Below are 13,603 nucleotides of genomic sequence, written 5' to 3' on the forward strand. Positions count from 1 at the left end.
GATGAATAACCCTCTTCGGGATGAAATTTTTATGGCATGCAGAGTAATTGAACAGGAAATGCACCAGAACCAGCAGCATTCCCTCTATAGGACTAGATAGCTTAGGAAATGAACAGAGCAAAAAGCAGAGGAGTACAATTACGCCTTCTAAAGGACTGGAGCATTACTTACAGTTTATGGTCTTGGTGCTACGTTGGGATGATCGGCGCAAAGAACTGTCTTGATGTCACAGATTAGAACCTATTAAATGCTGCCCACTTGGATCTGATGTTGATACAAGCTCTTGATGGTTTTATTTTTCAGAGTGGTGAAGGAGGAGATCTCGGATGACAATGCAAAGCTACCGTGCTTCAATGGAAGAGTGGTGTCCTGGGTAGGTTGGTCTGTGTGTCTGTGTATGTGTGCTGTGTGGTGGCTTGCATCTAGATTTAGCTGGTATGTGAGTACAGCAGGGAATTACTGGCCTCATGCCTACAAACAAACTCAGATTATGGGACAGTGCAGGAGTTTGTCTCTTCTCCCCTCCAATACTCTTCGTGGTACTGACTCAGACTCTGCCTTTTAAGAATTTGTGCCTTTGTAGGGGTGTGATTATGCATCTTCACATGTGAATAGTTTTACTAACATGAGTGATCCCACAGATACCTGTGGGACTACTTGTTTGAATATAGTTACCTATGTGTATTATCTGTGTTGAATTGGGCCCAGACTAAGTAAGTAGAATTGAGTGGGTACGTTTATTTATTTAGGCTACGGTTTTCAAAAATGGGGCTGGAGTTGGGCATTTAGCTGAATGACCCGATTTTCAAAAGTGCAGGGTGCCTAGGAACTCAATTGACCCCAATAGCATTCTGCACTGTAAAAATCAGGCTGTTTATGATGCATCTAAATACCCATAATTGAAAATATGGTATTACCCTTAAATTATAAGCTATTTGCATTTAGTTCCTGTTTCCAGAAACATCCAGATTGTCAGTGGAAAGACTTAAATTCAATTTGAGGATCTTTCTTTTGCCTGAGACTACAAACTGCACAAATGCATACTGATTATATTTTTTAATTGTACCTTTGCTCAGAGCCTTGTGATCTGCAAATCTGTTTCCCTGCCCACCCCCAATTTATTTTGGAATGTTTCGAGGTCCACAAGTGTGTGTGGAGGAGAGAGGAAATTAAACTTATTTTTGCTGCACGAGAACTTCAAAAATGGTCAAGGAATTTTGTAACACTTTATGTCCCACCCTCCAAAGAAAGCATCGGAGTGAATCTGAATGTCGAGCTCTGGTGTAAATGTTGTATAATTCATAGGAGAGGGATACATGTGAAATGTGGTGGCATAACAAAAGAATGGCTGCATCCTTTTGTCCATGGTACGTGACTAACAATAGGCAGAGTAAGTCGGTCTATCTGATTTTCTGGAGGGGTCTGTTTTAAACTTTGTGGGTTTTTTTTTTTTTATGGCAAAAAGGATCTAGCAAACCAATGTCCTTTTACTATCCTCTTTGAGACTGTTCAGTCTGAGAGAAACATCAGATACCCTCCTTGTGGTATCCAGCAGAAGATGAGAATATTAATGATTGCGTAAGAGTCTGCCTGCAATTTTAATACTTGATTGCATAATGAAGAGCACAGTTTTCAAACGTAGGCCCCTCGCTGGGATGTCCAAAGCTTGCACTTGGATACTGAAATCTGGAAGTAGGGATACCATTCACCCCTGTACACAGGACTGACACAAGGTCTGTGCATGACTCAAGTCTCCAAAATAGGGCTTAAGCTAAACTTGAGTGATGTCCATCTGCCCCTATGCACTGTTCTGAGCACCTAGAAGCAGGCCATGAACATCGTGTTCGGACCTTGGCTTTGACAAGTGTGTCTGGTTGGAATCGCCAAGCGTAGCATTCGCCACTGAGAGTAAGATCAGTGACATTTCTTCCTACAGTTTGGGGGGCTGGTAGTCAAGGGGGCTGGTAGGTAGACAGTGTCTGCAGGATGGCCCATGGTCAAGAAGTAGTAAAAATAAATTATTATTCTAGGGTTATTTTAGTGGGGAAATCCAAGCAGATAGGTACATCTGGACCCAGCAATAACTGTAAGGGTGCATATGCTGTCTGCCATGTGCTGTTCAGTGCAGTTAGCTCTGTGGGGATTGACTTTGTAACCCTCTAGTATATGGGACAAGGTCCTCAGCTGAGCTCCATTGCTTTCAACTGAGCCATGCTGACTTTTATACCAGCTGAGGATCCGGCCCATAGATAACACTTCTCCTGCCCCACAGAGAGCACAGGGAGCCTAAAAATATTTCACTACCTCAGTCGTCTCTCCAGAAACGCTGCTGAGGAAACTTGTCTCTGCATTGTACAAAACCTCGCTGGGCTGCTGGGAATGTCGCTGGGCCCGTCCGCTGGAAGACATGACTACACAGGTTTTGGCTGTCAAAGGAAACCTGGCTGACATGTTGTAGCCTGCAGTAGAATGCACATGTGCTGTCTGCCGTAGAAGGAACGTGCAATGTGTTTTTAAACGTCTGTCCGTTTGGAGGTGGGAGGTTGTTTATGACATGCTCGTGCGTCTGAGTCAACAGATACAGAACTTCATGCTTGGCTGTGAGAAACCAACTCTACACGTTCATTTTGGGCCTGAGACTGCTCCGAGTGCAGCTGATCTTTACTGTTCTCTTTAGCGAAAGCAGGATTGGGCCTGTAGACGAATTTGTCTCCGCTGTACTCTGCAGTATTCTCTTTCTCGCCCCTTTTAAAAGGGACACGTATTTTAAACAGTATCGTCACAACAACTCTCTAGCCTCACTTTGGCAAAGGACAGGCTTAGGGTAAAGACCACCTGTATTCAGCAAAGCACTTAAACGTGTTTTAGCATTAAGCGTATGCTCAAATACTTTGCTGAATTGGGATCTTTAACGTTAAAACGGCTATAGCCCAAAGTGGGAATGGTCCCCAGGCTTTAAATAGTCCTATAAAAGAAGAATACAACTCAGCACTTTATCACCAAGAAATGTTTATTTAAAAAACTATTTATATAGGTCCTACGCAGCTTGCTTTGTGTTTCGTCCTTGTGGCCCTGCAGCAGTAGATGACTAACAGACACTGGGATTTTTCAAAGCTGACTAAAGGATTTAGGTAGCTAAAGCCCTTAGATGGCTTTGAAAAGCTCAGCTACTATTCCCAGAAGTGTGCTGATACAAATCCTTGATGCTACCAAGGAATCAAGGGAGTAATCAAGCAAGAAGGGATATTTAAATATCTGCCTTCATAATCGAGGGAGAAATCTCTGTGTTTGCTACATGGACAAAGTAACTAGCGTTGCCAACTTTCTAATTGCACAAAATGGATCACTCAAGACCCCCCCCCCACTTCTCCAAGGCCCTGCCCCCTGCTGACTACATTTCCCCTCCTTCCGTGGCTTATTCTCCCCCACCCTCACTCACTTTCACAGGGCTGGGGTGTGGGAGGGGGTGAGGGCTCTGAGGGTGTGGGCTCTGGAGTGGGCCCAGAAATGAGCAGTTCAGGGTGCAGGAGGGGGCTCTGGGCTGGGGCAGGGGATTGGGGTATGGGAGGGGGTGGGGGCTCCAGATGGGGGTGCAGGCTCTGTGGTGGGGCTGGGGATGAGGGGTTCAGAGTGGGTGGGGGCTGCAGGTTGAGGCAGGGGGGTGAGCACTCTCTGGGAGTGTGGGCTCGAGTGGGGCCAGGGATGAGGGGTTTGGGGCAGAGGGGTTCAAAATGTGGGAGGGGGCTCTAGGTTGGGGTGAGGGTTCCACCTAGGGGTGCAGGCTTTGGGATGGGGGAGTTGGGGTGCAGGAGGGGGCTCTGGCTTGGGGAGGGTTGAGGCACAGGCTTACCTCCAGCGGCTCCCAGTCAGCGATGCAGCAGGGTGGCTAAGGCAGGCTTCCTGCCTGTCCTGACTCCTCACGGCATCCTGGAGGCGGCCAGCAGGTCCAGCTCCTAGGCGGAGGCGTGACAGGCAGCTCTGCATGCTGCTGTCACCTGCAGGCACCGCCCCTGCAACTCCCATTGCCTGGGAACTGGTGCAAGTGAGAATCCAGTGCTCGGTGTGGGAGCAGTGTGCAGAGCCCTGTGGTTCCCACCCCTACCCCAACCTAGGAGCTAGACCAGCTGGCTGCTTTTGGGGTGCAGCGCGGTGCCAGGACAGGAAGGGACTAGCCTGCCTTAGCTCCATAGCACTGCCAACCGGGCTTTTAATGGCCTGGTTGGCGGTGCTGACCGGAGCCACCAGGATCCCTTTTCGACTTAGTGTTCAGGTCAAAAACCAGACACACCACCATCCTAAACTGTTCCCGTTTTTCAAGCGTGTTTTTTGCACTGGAGAATAAAACCAACATTGAATAAATACCGATGATCCAGTCAGTCCTTCCAAGGCCAGCAGAGTCGGGCCAGAGACAGACCGGAAATATCTCGGTACCACAGGAGCTCTGTTCCAGGACTGGATCCATCCCTGAGTGGCTGATGGCGGAGCTCTTCTTTCTGCGTGGGTCCTGAACTCTCTTGTGTTACTCGACACTGCCAGGCTGGAGGTCCCTTCTTTTGGCTTGGCTTTTAAAACTGAGCAACCTGAAAATGGGAGGTAGTTAAAGGCCCCGTAAACTACTTTCCCATAGTAAGAGGCTTCAATCACTGTGCCATGTTTACATGCCAGTTGGTTGGATTACATGCTGCACCCCCCCCCTCGGCCCCTGAAGTTTTAGCTGTGCTGCGTTCTCCTCAGCCTTGCGGCCAGTGGTCCTGCATTACACCCCAGTGACGGGGGACCAGACCCCGCTGCAAATTTCTTGACAGCCGGGGTGCTGTGTAGTGTATTAACAAAGGGAGTAAAGCGCTTGGGTGAAAGGGGCCCCAGAAATGCCCATGATGATGGCTGCTACTATGGCATGCGAGCAGCATCCATTTGAAAGAGATGGAAGTGAATGGCGACTTGCCGAACAGGAGAAAAACAAGCCAAACCCTACGAGCTCCTTCTCAGTTCTCTGTGCCCTGCTCATGAGAAATGACCCAAAAGCCATACCTGCCGCTCGGAGCCATTCCCCCAATTTAAGCTGCTAAACTGACAAGAATTTATGCGAACAAGCTGATACTCAAGCAGCCTTCCGCACCGCTGGGCCGGGCCCTTATCCTTTCCAACACATTTGCTATCTCTGTGGGGTTTATTTTTATCTAACCTAAATTTCCTTACTGTTCTGGAAGCAGTTATGCGTGTGATTTAGTGTACGATGGGTGGGAGATCCCTAGTTTTGCTCTGGCAGTGGGACGAGTTTCTGATTCAGTCTAAGCCAGCCAGTTTGGTGATTGCATTGTGCTAGCCCTCCTGTGCAGAACTGACATTATTGCAAAGGTAGTTATATTTTGGGCTGTTGGAAAATCCATTTCTCCATACTAAGGATTAAAGGGACTTTGAGTGTTCCCCTGCTGCTGTTCATTGCTGTTACAAAAACCCATTTATGTAGGCAGTGGATAAGGGGGTGAGACTTGGACTCAGGAGACTCGAGTTCCATTCCCAGCTCTGTCAATGACCTGCTTTGTGACAATGGGCGGGTCACTTCCTGGCTGTGTGCCCCTGTGTTCCCATCTGTAAAATGGGGATCACGATATTTGGTTTATTTTGCAAAATGCATTGAGATCTACACATGAACAGTGAGAGATGAGTGAAGTTACATATTTTTACATATGTTGTTTTTAAAAATTCCAGTGGAATCCCAAAGTCTTCGAAATGCATCTTTGTAAGAGCCTCAGTTTTATTATTAATTATGATTTAGTTTAAGTACAGGGTGCTGGCCACTTTCCAGACTTGCAGGAAAGGATAATCCAGGGGTTTCTCCCTTATTCCAGTTTTTCCCATCCATTCCGACATGAAATAAAAGCTGTTGCTACTTATATTATGGTTGCTCCCAGAGCCCTTGGCCAAGATCAGGGCCGCACTGTGCTAGGTGCTCTGCGGATATGTAGTAAGAGACTCCTCTGCCCCCAAAGCTTGTAATCTAAATAGGTACAAGACAAAGGAAGCCAATTCCTATTTTACAAGTAGGAAACTGAGGCACAAGAGGGAAGTGACTTGCCTGGTGTGACCCCAGGCACCTCTGTGATTTGAACCCAGCTCTCCTGTATCCCAACCCAGTTCCTAATCATAAGGTCGTCTTCCCCTTTCTTAAGCGGGAGCCTCGCAACCAGAAGGACGGCTTGAAAGACGAGTGAATTTTTTGAGCGTAATGTTTTGTTTGTTTGTTTATTTATTTATTTAACCTTCTAATGGGATCGTTAGTAGCAGCATGGGAACGTGAAGGAGAAATGCCAGGAGTCATTGAAATGAAACTGTCTAGAGAGAGACTAAAAAACCTACCAGAACCCAAGTCTCCAACAATTCAGACGTCAGGATGTACTTGAAAAGAGAGAAACAAACCTCAAAAGCTTTACATTTTAATTGGGCTTATCAAAAATGTCAGCGCCGGCCGTGTGTTCTCTTTTTTTTCTGCTGACAGAGGTAGCGTGTTCATTAACTTTGTTACAGCAGTGGCGGCATTCAGAGGCTGCTGTTAAATACGGAGGGCCCAATCCTGGGAGGTGCTGAGTGTTTTTTACTCTGCGTGAAGTCAATGGGAAAATTTCCCATTGATTTTAAGTGGTGCAGAATCAGGCCCAATGCCTCCTATAAGCCCAGTGAGCATCGTCCCATGCCGTTGACTTCTGTAGGAGCAGGGAGTGTGTGTGATGGGAGAAGAAAGGGATCAGTGCATGGTGGGTGGATACCATTTAATCCATTTCATAAAATTCATGAGTCAGGACCAGCAGTGGCTCCAGGCACCAGCACTCCAAGCATATGCCTGGGGCGGCAAGGCGTGAGAGGTGCCCTGCCGGTCCCTGTGAGGGTGGCAGTCGGGCAGTCTTTGGCAGCTTGTCTGCGGGAGGTCCGCGGATTCAGCAGCAATTCGGCAGCGGGTACGCCAAAGCCACGGGACCAGTGGACCTCCTGCAGGCATGCCGCCGAATCCGCGGGACCGAAGGCAGCATGCCTGCTGTGCTTGGGGCACCAAAAAAGCTAGAGCCACCCTTGGTCAGGCCTGGGTGGGGACTGAGAAACCCCTTCGTCATACCTGACAGGAGGAAGTCTGGAGTGGCCCCCTGACTGCTCTTGGTCTCCCTTTAGGTGAAGAATACGAGCGTTACCCTGGTTGTACTGTTTCATGTAGCCATTCGCTCAGAGAAGTGCAGGCCTCCAGATCTGTGAATTACAGGGGTCTCCGCTTTCCCGACACAGCTGGTTTGTAATGGCTGCAGTTCTCAGCCCTGGAGCAAAAATGCAGTGGGACCTTTTGAGCAGTGCAAAGTGTGGTGTCTCCTTAAAGGGAGAAGCTGAGAGATTCTCCCCAGATGGTGGTGTAACAGATGCAGTACCCCTGCTTTTTACAGCAAGGTTCCAATCCTGCAGAGCTCCATGCGGACAGACCTGCGATGCAAGGAACTTACTGCAGGATCAGGGCCTTAGCCCTTTGTTCTGTGCTTGTACGTGGGGGTATTCCATGGAAAATTACATTTAAGGCTGCACATTCCAGTAGGAAATGCTGAATTTAAGACTGCACATGTGACCTTAACTTTGCCTCCTGCTTTGTGCAAGCATGTTATGAAACAGTTTCTAATTACTGGATGGCATAGTATTTCTCAACATGGGGATTAATTAGTATTAATTAGCTCATGTGTTTATACAGCTCTTTGAATATGTAAACGGCTGAAAGGTCTCGTGGAAGGTCATGTAGAAAGATGTGTTTTTAATGAAGAAGTCACAAAACCAACCCTAAAGAATCAAACTCCTTGGAAAAAGAACCTCTTGTGAAGAGCAGCGTTTGCAGCTCAGAGAAATGTTGTCTCTCTCTTCATTTCTGAGACCGTTTCCTACATTGATGTCAAACTTCCTAAGTGACTGAAACTCCCTGGGAAGATCCTTATTTCCATCTGGGCCTGTAAGGATCCAACCAGCCTTACCGGATCTGGGCTGTGCATGACTCCTCTAAACTCACATGGCAAATCTTTTAGAGGGATGTTCATCCCTAAGGGTTACGTCTATACTTGAACATTTTCCAAAACAGTGATTCTAGAATATTTATCCCAGAATCCAGTGGATTAAATTAAATTGGGAAAAGGCATTTTGATTCTGCCATAAGAATGTCCACATGCGGATTTATAACTACTTCAGAATAGCTATTTTGGTCAATTTCCAACTGTAGATAAGTCCTGACTTGTTCCAAAATTTTCTTCCATTCCATGTGCTGATAAAGTAAAGTCCCGCTGAAGAGCTGTAGATTATGCTGCTTCTGATTGTTTTGCAGTTGACTAGCTTGGGTTAGTCTTTGTAAACTGTTTTATTGTTACGTTGCTTGTTGTCAGCCCCTTACCAAGGCCTGCTAATAAATGCTAAATGTTACTATGATGAGGTATTCACCACCTTTCTGCCACTCTTGGTGTTCCTGATGCTTGTAATGCCGCAATCTGGGCTAATGCTTTTGAAATCAGGGAACAGGTAATTTCTCATCTGGATATTTGTGTTCAGACAATGCTGCTTTCTTGGTTGCTTGTTTCACTTTCTCCAGGAAGAATGTTGGCTTTGTTTGTCTGCTCTTCCCTAGACGAAATGAGATTCATCAGGTGATGGAGCAGAAGTCTCCATTGTCTTGAGCGCCAGCCCAGGGCTCCTAATGCCGAGGGTCAGTTTGGTTGCGGAGTCACAGATTCCAAATCTGGAAGCTTAGAGATCACATTAGCATTGCAAAGATCAAGAAGCACAAGCAAATAGATGCCCTCCATCAGCTGTTCTAAACCAGTGGTATTGCCAAGCCTTTTGCAACAAGTACACTAGTCTCCCATTCACCACGTTATTAGTGTTGAGTCTGTTCTTAGCCCCTTGTGCACACCACTATCTAGCTGCCATTAGGGTGACCAGATGTCATGATTGTATAGGGACAGTCCCGATTTTTGGGTCTTTTTCTTATATAGGCTCCTATTACCCGCCACCCCCTGTCCTGATTTTTCATACTTGCTGTCTGGTCACCCTAGCTGCCATTCAGCTGTGTATGTTGTAATTCATTTTCAAGCGAACAGTTTCCACGGAGGGGTAAGTGTGAGCAACTGAACAGAAGGCAATGGGCACTGGTTGGTGCAGGCAATGTAAACTATCCTCTACCTCAAAAAACGGAGAACCACCCAGCAGCCATAAACTCATCTCTACATTTCTGTGTGTGTCCCACTAGCTAGGATTCAGTTTGTAGCCCTCCTCTTGCCCATTGTTTACGACACCCTTTTACAGACAATGACATTGATGTGCTGCGGTTCGCTGTGCTGAATTATCAGCTGAAACATCTGTGCCTGACCTGCATTACCAATTGCAAATTACTTTTTTTCGCATTAACAACCATAAAATTGCAATGCTTATCTGCCTCTCCTTGCCGCTAATTATTGGAGGAGGTTTATGTTAATCTTACTATAAATTAATTATTCACAGTTTGGAACCTTTTAATATCCCAGTCACCTGAACTGAATAGAAAATTGCATCCATGCATTTCAGACCTAGCCTAGTTACAGCCTTCTCTTTTGGAATAAGGATGTTTTTCAGCATGACCTACTCCAGTACCTGGTTTCCCACACAATGGATTTGAGCGGCCTTTGTTTCCTTCACAGTTTAAATCAAGCGTCTGCCTATAGCTAGGCTTGGAAGGATTGGATTTTTATTGGTAAATGTCAGTAAACGTCAATTTAATTGTAGACGCACGTGCTGATAATGTATTTCCATCGGTGATGATCAAAATTTACAAACACGCAAAGTAAGAAAAATGCTGCTTGTAAACTTGTTAGTGTTTGATTAAAGGACATTTAGCTTGTGATGCTGACGATTTCGTGTTTGAATAGTTATAAAGCTTTACCTTTTTGAATCTGTCTGCTGTCATTAAATGGTCTGCTCCCTCCCCCCAATTTCTCACAATGGGGAAAATTGAAATTGATAAAAAATAAAGAAATGCTTAAAGCCCATCATTTAGTGCAAATGTGAACGTTTAAATCAATAAAAACAGAAAACAAATGCTTAAAAATAAACATCTATTGAAATTTATTTAAAAATTTTTTTTTAAAAAAAATGGTACTCTTCCAAGCCTACCTACAGCAAATGCCTTGACTCTCTCACTGAGTCAGTTGTGATAACTGGGCTCTTCTACTGTAATTCTTTTGTCTGTGTATAGACTTTCCACATCCTGGCAGAATGTTTAAAAACTGGAGCGTTCGGCATACGTGATGTGGCTTAGTAGTCCCCTCCTATCTTTCTCCAGAGGCTGGTGCAGCAATTACTGACGCTTTGAAGTTACAAGATGAGTGACATTTAGAAAGTTCTGAGTTTCGTCTTTTTTAATAACATCTGAATCGTTATATTTGTCATCGGCAGGAGCTTTGATCTTGGCGTCACATGCTGGACTGGTTTCCATGGGCGATATCTTTAGAAGGAGGCTTTGCAACCCTTCAGCTGTTGCTTGTTTCCCCTCGCTTTGGAACTGCCTTCATTTATACCTGCGAGTGGCGAGTCACAATCACCTCTTCTGATTGGCTAACAATTGCGTGGCCTCCTATTATGTTTGTCGTCCCACCTCCTCCATCCCTGCCTTGGCCTGCTTGTTTGTCTCATCCACTTGTTGCATCTTATGGTGTGTTTTTTTTTTTTTTAAGACTAAGTGATTTGGGCCTGTCATGATAGATTTCTAAGGCACCTACTCAGTGGGGCCCAACCTGGTTGGCCTTTAGGCACTAGCACAGTATAAACGTTGTTAATAAATTGCATGCCAGTCTTTCATCTGCATGAACGCACAGTAAGAGACAGGCCCTGCCCTGAAGAGCTTCTAGCGCAAATGAGCACAGCCGACAATGGGACCATTATCTTCATTTTAGAATTGGGGCACGAGGGGGGAAAGGGCTGGAGTGACTTGCCCAGAGTCACAGACAGTCCATGGCAGAGGTGGGAGTCAAACTCTGATCTCCTGAGTCTCCTGCAAGTGCCTTAAGTGTAAGTCCATTTTCCTGACAAAATGCATGGCTGCTGAACGAAGTGATGGATAAAGAGCAGAGGCCAGGAGTCCAGCTGGATTTTATCACAAGAGACGTTCTGCTACAGGCCTCAATCCAGAGCCAGCAAGCAAACTCCAAGTAGAAAGATTCCCCCCACCTCCCCTGCAAGAACCACAAAGTACCAAGTGGGTGGGGGAATAGATTTCTCTGCAGATCAGGACTGAAATGAATTTGCAGAGTGGCATGAGAAAAAGTGCAGGTGTAGGCAAAACCGTAAGGCTGGATTCTGCTCTCACCAGTTTTGCATCGATGCTAGTCGCTCCTCCTGTCCTGCATGGACGTGAGAAGATAATTGGGCCTTTAAGAGGGGTCAGAAGATTCCATTCCCCAGCGGTTGGGCATGGAAGTGGGGCAGACGGACCTACCTTCTCTCCAACAGTGACAGGAGCTGAGCTGTTGATGGGGGAGGGCAGGTGCTGATGAGCAGGTGAGTATAATCTGGGTATTCTGCCCCTCTCCGCCATCTGGAGTTGTTGGGTGCAATATCTGTATGTATATTGTTACAAAAATGTACTTCACTGCAGCCCATTTGCAGGACTGGGGGGGAGGGCGGGGATGTGATTTCTATATCCGTAGCAGCACAAGTTCAGGGACAATCTGCCAAACAGTTCAAGCCCCAGCCACCAAAGAACGGATTCTTGTCCTAGCAGTGATTCTATCCTGGCTAGAACCCAGGAGGCCAAGCTAGTGGTATTTCAGGCTTTCGTAAGTGGTGCTTAGTCTACGGCAAGCCCCAGTCTCACGGGATCAGAGTGCACGTGAGTGAACAGGAGGCAGCCGGCGTGGGCTGGTGTAGCCGTTCATCTGTCATGAATACATTAGCAGCTCATAGGGCAATGACAGTAGCATGAAAGATGGATTGGGGCCTGATCCATAGCCCACTGAAATCAATGAGAGTCTTGCTGCAGACTTCAGTGGCCTTTGGATCAAGATCCTTGTGGGTGTGTTTATCTACTGGACTTATAGGAAGGAATTGTCAGCTGTGCTGCTAAGAAAATGGATCCTCTTCTGTATACGCCACTCGCGTGAACCTGTCCTCTGGAGCAATCTGTGGGAGCCCCTGGTAATGAGTGTGTGTCGGTGTATTTTGCATTTAGCATTCTAATCCGAGCCATGATGTGACTTGTCAGCTGTATTTGAGGGTAAAAGGCGACCTCCTCCTTTGGTGAGCTGAATCACAAATCAACTTTGTTTGTTTGTTTCACAACATGACTTTAAATCACATTCTGGCTCTTGCTTTGGCGAGGCTGCTGCTTAATCAGTTTAACATGCATGGGACACCCTTTGAAAATTAAAATAGACACAAGCAAACTCCCAATCCTCAATTCCTAACCTCCAATGGTTTGCAGACAACTTTGTTTCTCACTTGGTGTATCTGATCAGATGTTTGAAAGAGGTTATAAAGACGTTTTGAAGCATGGAAGTTACACTGAGAAGAAGATGTGATGCTTTTATTTATATATATATACACACACTCCATATCCCAGTGTGCTATGAAGTACTATTATTCAAATACTCTTCTGTCTGTTTCTAGACTCCCCACATCCCTCTAGTCATCCAGATCTTGCAGTATTCTATCAGAAATTTGTGTGACTCATTGCGAAGATTTTCCAAAGTGGCCGTTGATTTTTGGGTGCTAACTTGACACTTTAAAGGGACCCTCATTTTCAGAATATCTTAGCACCTGCCCTCTGAAAATCAGGCCCATTTAGGGTGCACCAAATCACTAGGCATTACTGAAATTCTTGACCCATATGTTTTAGGACTTATCTATATGAACAGTTAGACTGTGTCCACATTTGAGCTGGGACATGTGATTCCCAGCTCATGTAGATGTACTAGTTCCACTCGAGCCAGTGTGTGCTAAAAACAGCAGTGTCGCTGGGGCAGTGCAGGCAGTGGCTTGAGCTAGCTACCTGAGTGTGTACCCACTCCAACCCCCTTGGTACATTCTCTGGTGGCCAGCCCTAGTTGCCTTGTGGATATGCTAATTTTTTTAGCATGCTTGCTCAAGCAGCGCTAGTCTGGGTACATCGAAGTGAGCTGGTTATCCCACCTCCCAGCTCAAATGTAGACGCAGTCTGAGTGCACAGCAAGCTGGGGTGCAAAGCTGCGGTGTACCGGTGTGCTGCGCCCAATCTGGTGTGTGGTTCCTGCTACTGTGCATTAGCAGTTCCCTGCTGTGCATTGCTCTATTCCCATTTCAAAACAGACCGACGCCAAGTGAGCTAAGGACTCGTAATGCGTGTTAGCAGGATCCTGAGAGCGAGCTAGTTTGCTAGGACACTGTAGATTTACGCCCCAGGTTGCCAGGCACTGACTGTTCCTCTAGATTAGGCCTAAGTTTTAACTGAATGTAAACCAACCAACCCCGATTCCCTTGAGCTGCTCTGTTGCAAGAAATGGCTCCCTTGGTCCGTAAACCCTTCAGCACAAGTTGTGGGTACTTCCCCTTGATGCCAATGGGACTGCTTACACGGGCAAAGTTA

General features: G+C 46.3%; 1 protein-coding gene across 9 annotated transcripts in view; it reads left to right on the forward strand.

Annotated features, from left to right (window-relative positions):
* DVL1 (dishevelled segment polarity protein 1) overlaps nt 1–13,603 on the forward strand; it is a 178,746-nt gene that overhangs the window by 72,439 nt on the left and 92,704 nt on the right. For 5 of the 9 annotated variants that reach the window (XM_050931461.1, XM_050931463.1, XM_050931464.1 and 2 more), the window contains exon 2: nt 304–373. The exons of 3 other annotated variants lie outside the window; for them this stretch is intronic. In XM_050931461.1, coding sequence (XP_050787418.1) covers nt 304–373 — 70 coding nt within the window. Of the gene's footprint in view, nt 1–303; nt 374–11,406; nt 11,542–13,603 lie in introns of those variants that run through there. One more of the 9 variants, XM_050931467.1, reaches the window with a different exon arrangement.

This window comes from Gopherus flavomarginatus, chromosome 21 (assembly GCF_025201925.1).
Source record: "Gopherus flavomarginatus isolate rGopFla2 chromosome 21, rGopFla2.mat.asm, whole genome shotgun sequence".
Taxonomy (NCBI): domain Eukaryota; kingdom Metazoa; phylum Chordata; order Testudines; family Testudinidae; genus Gopherus; species Gopherus flavomarginatus.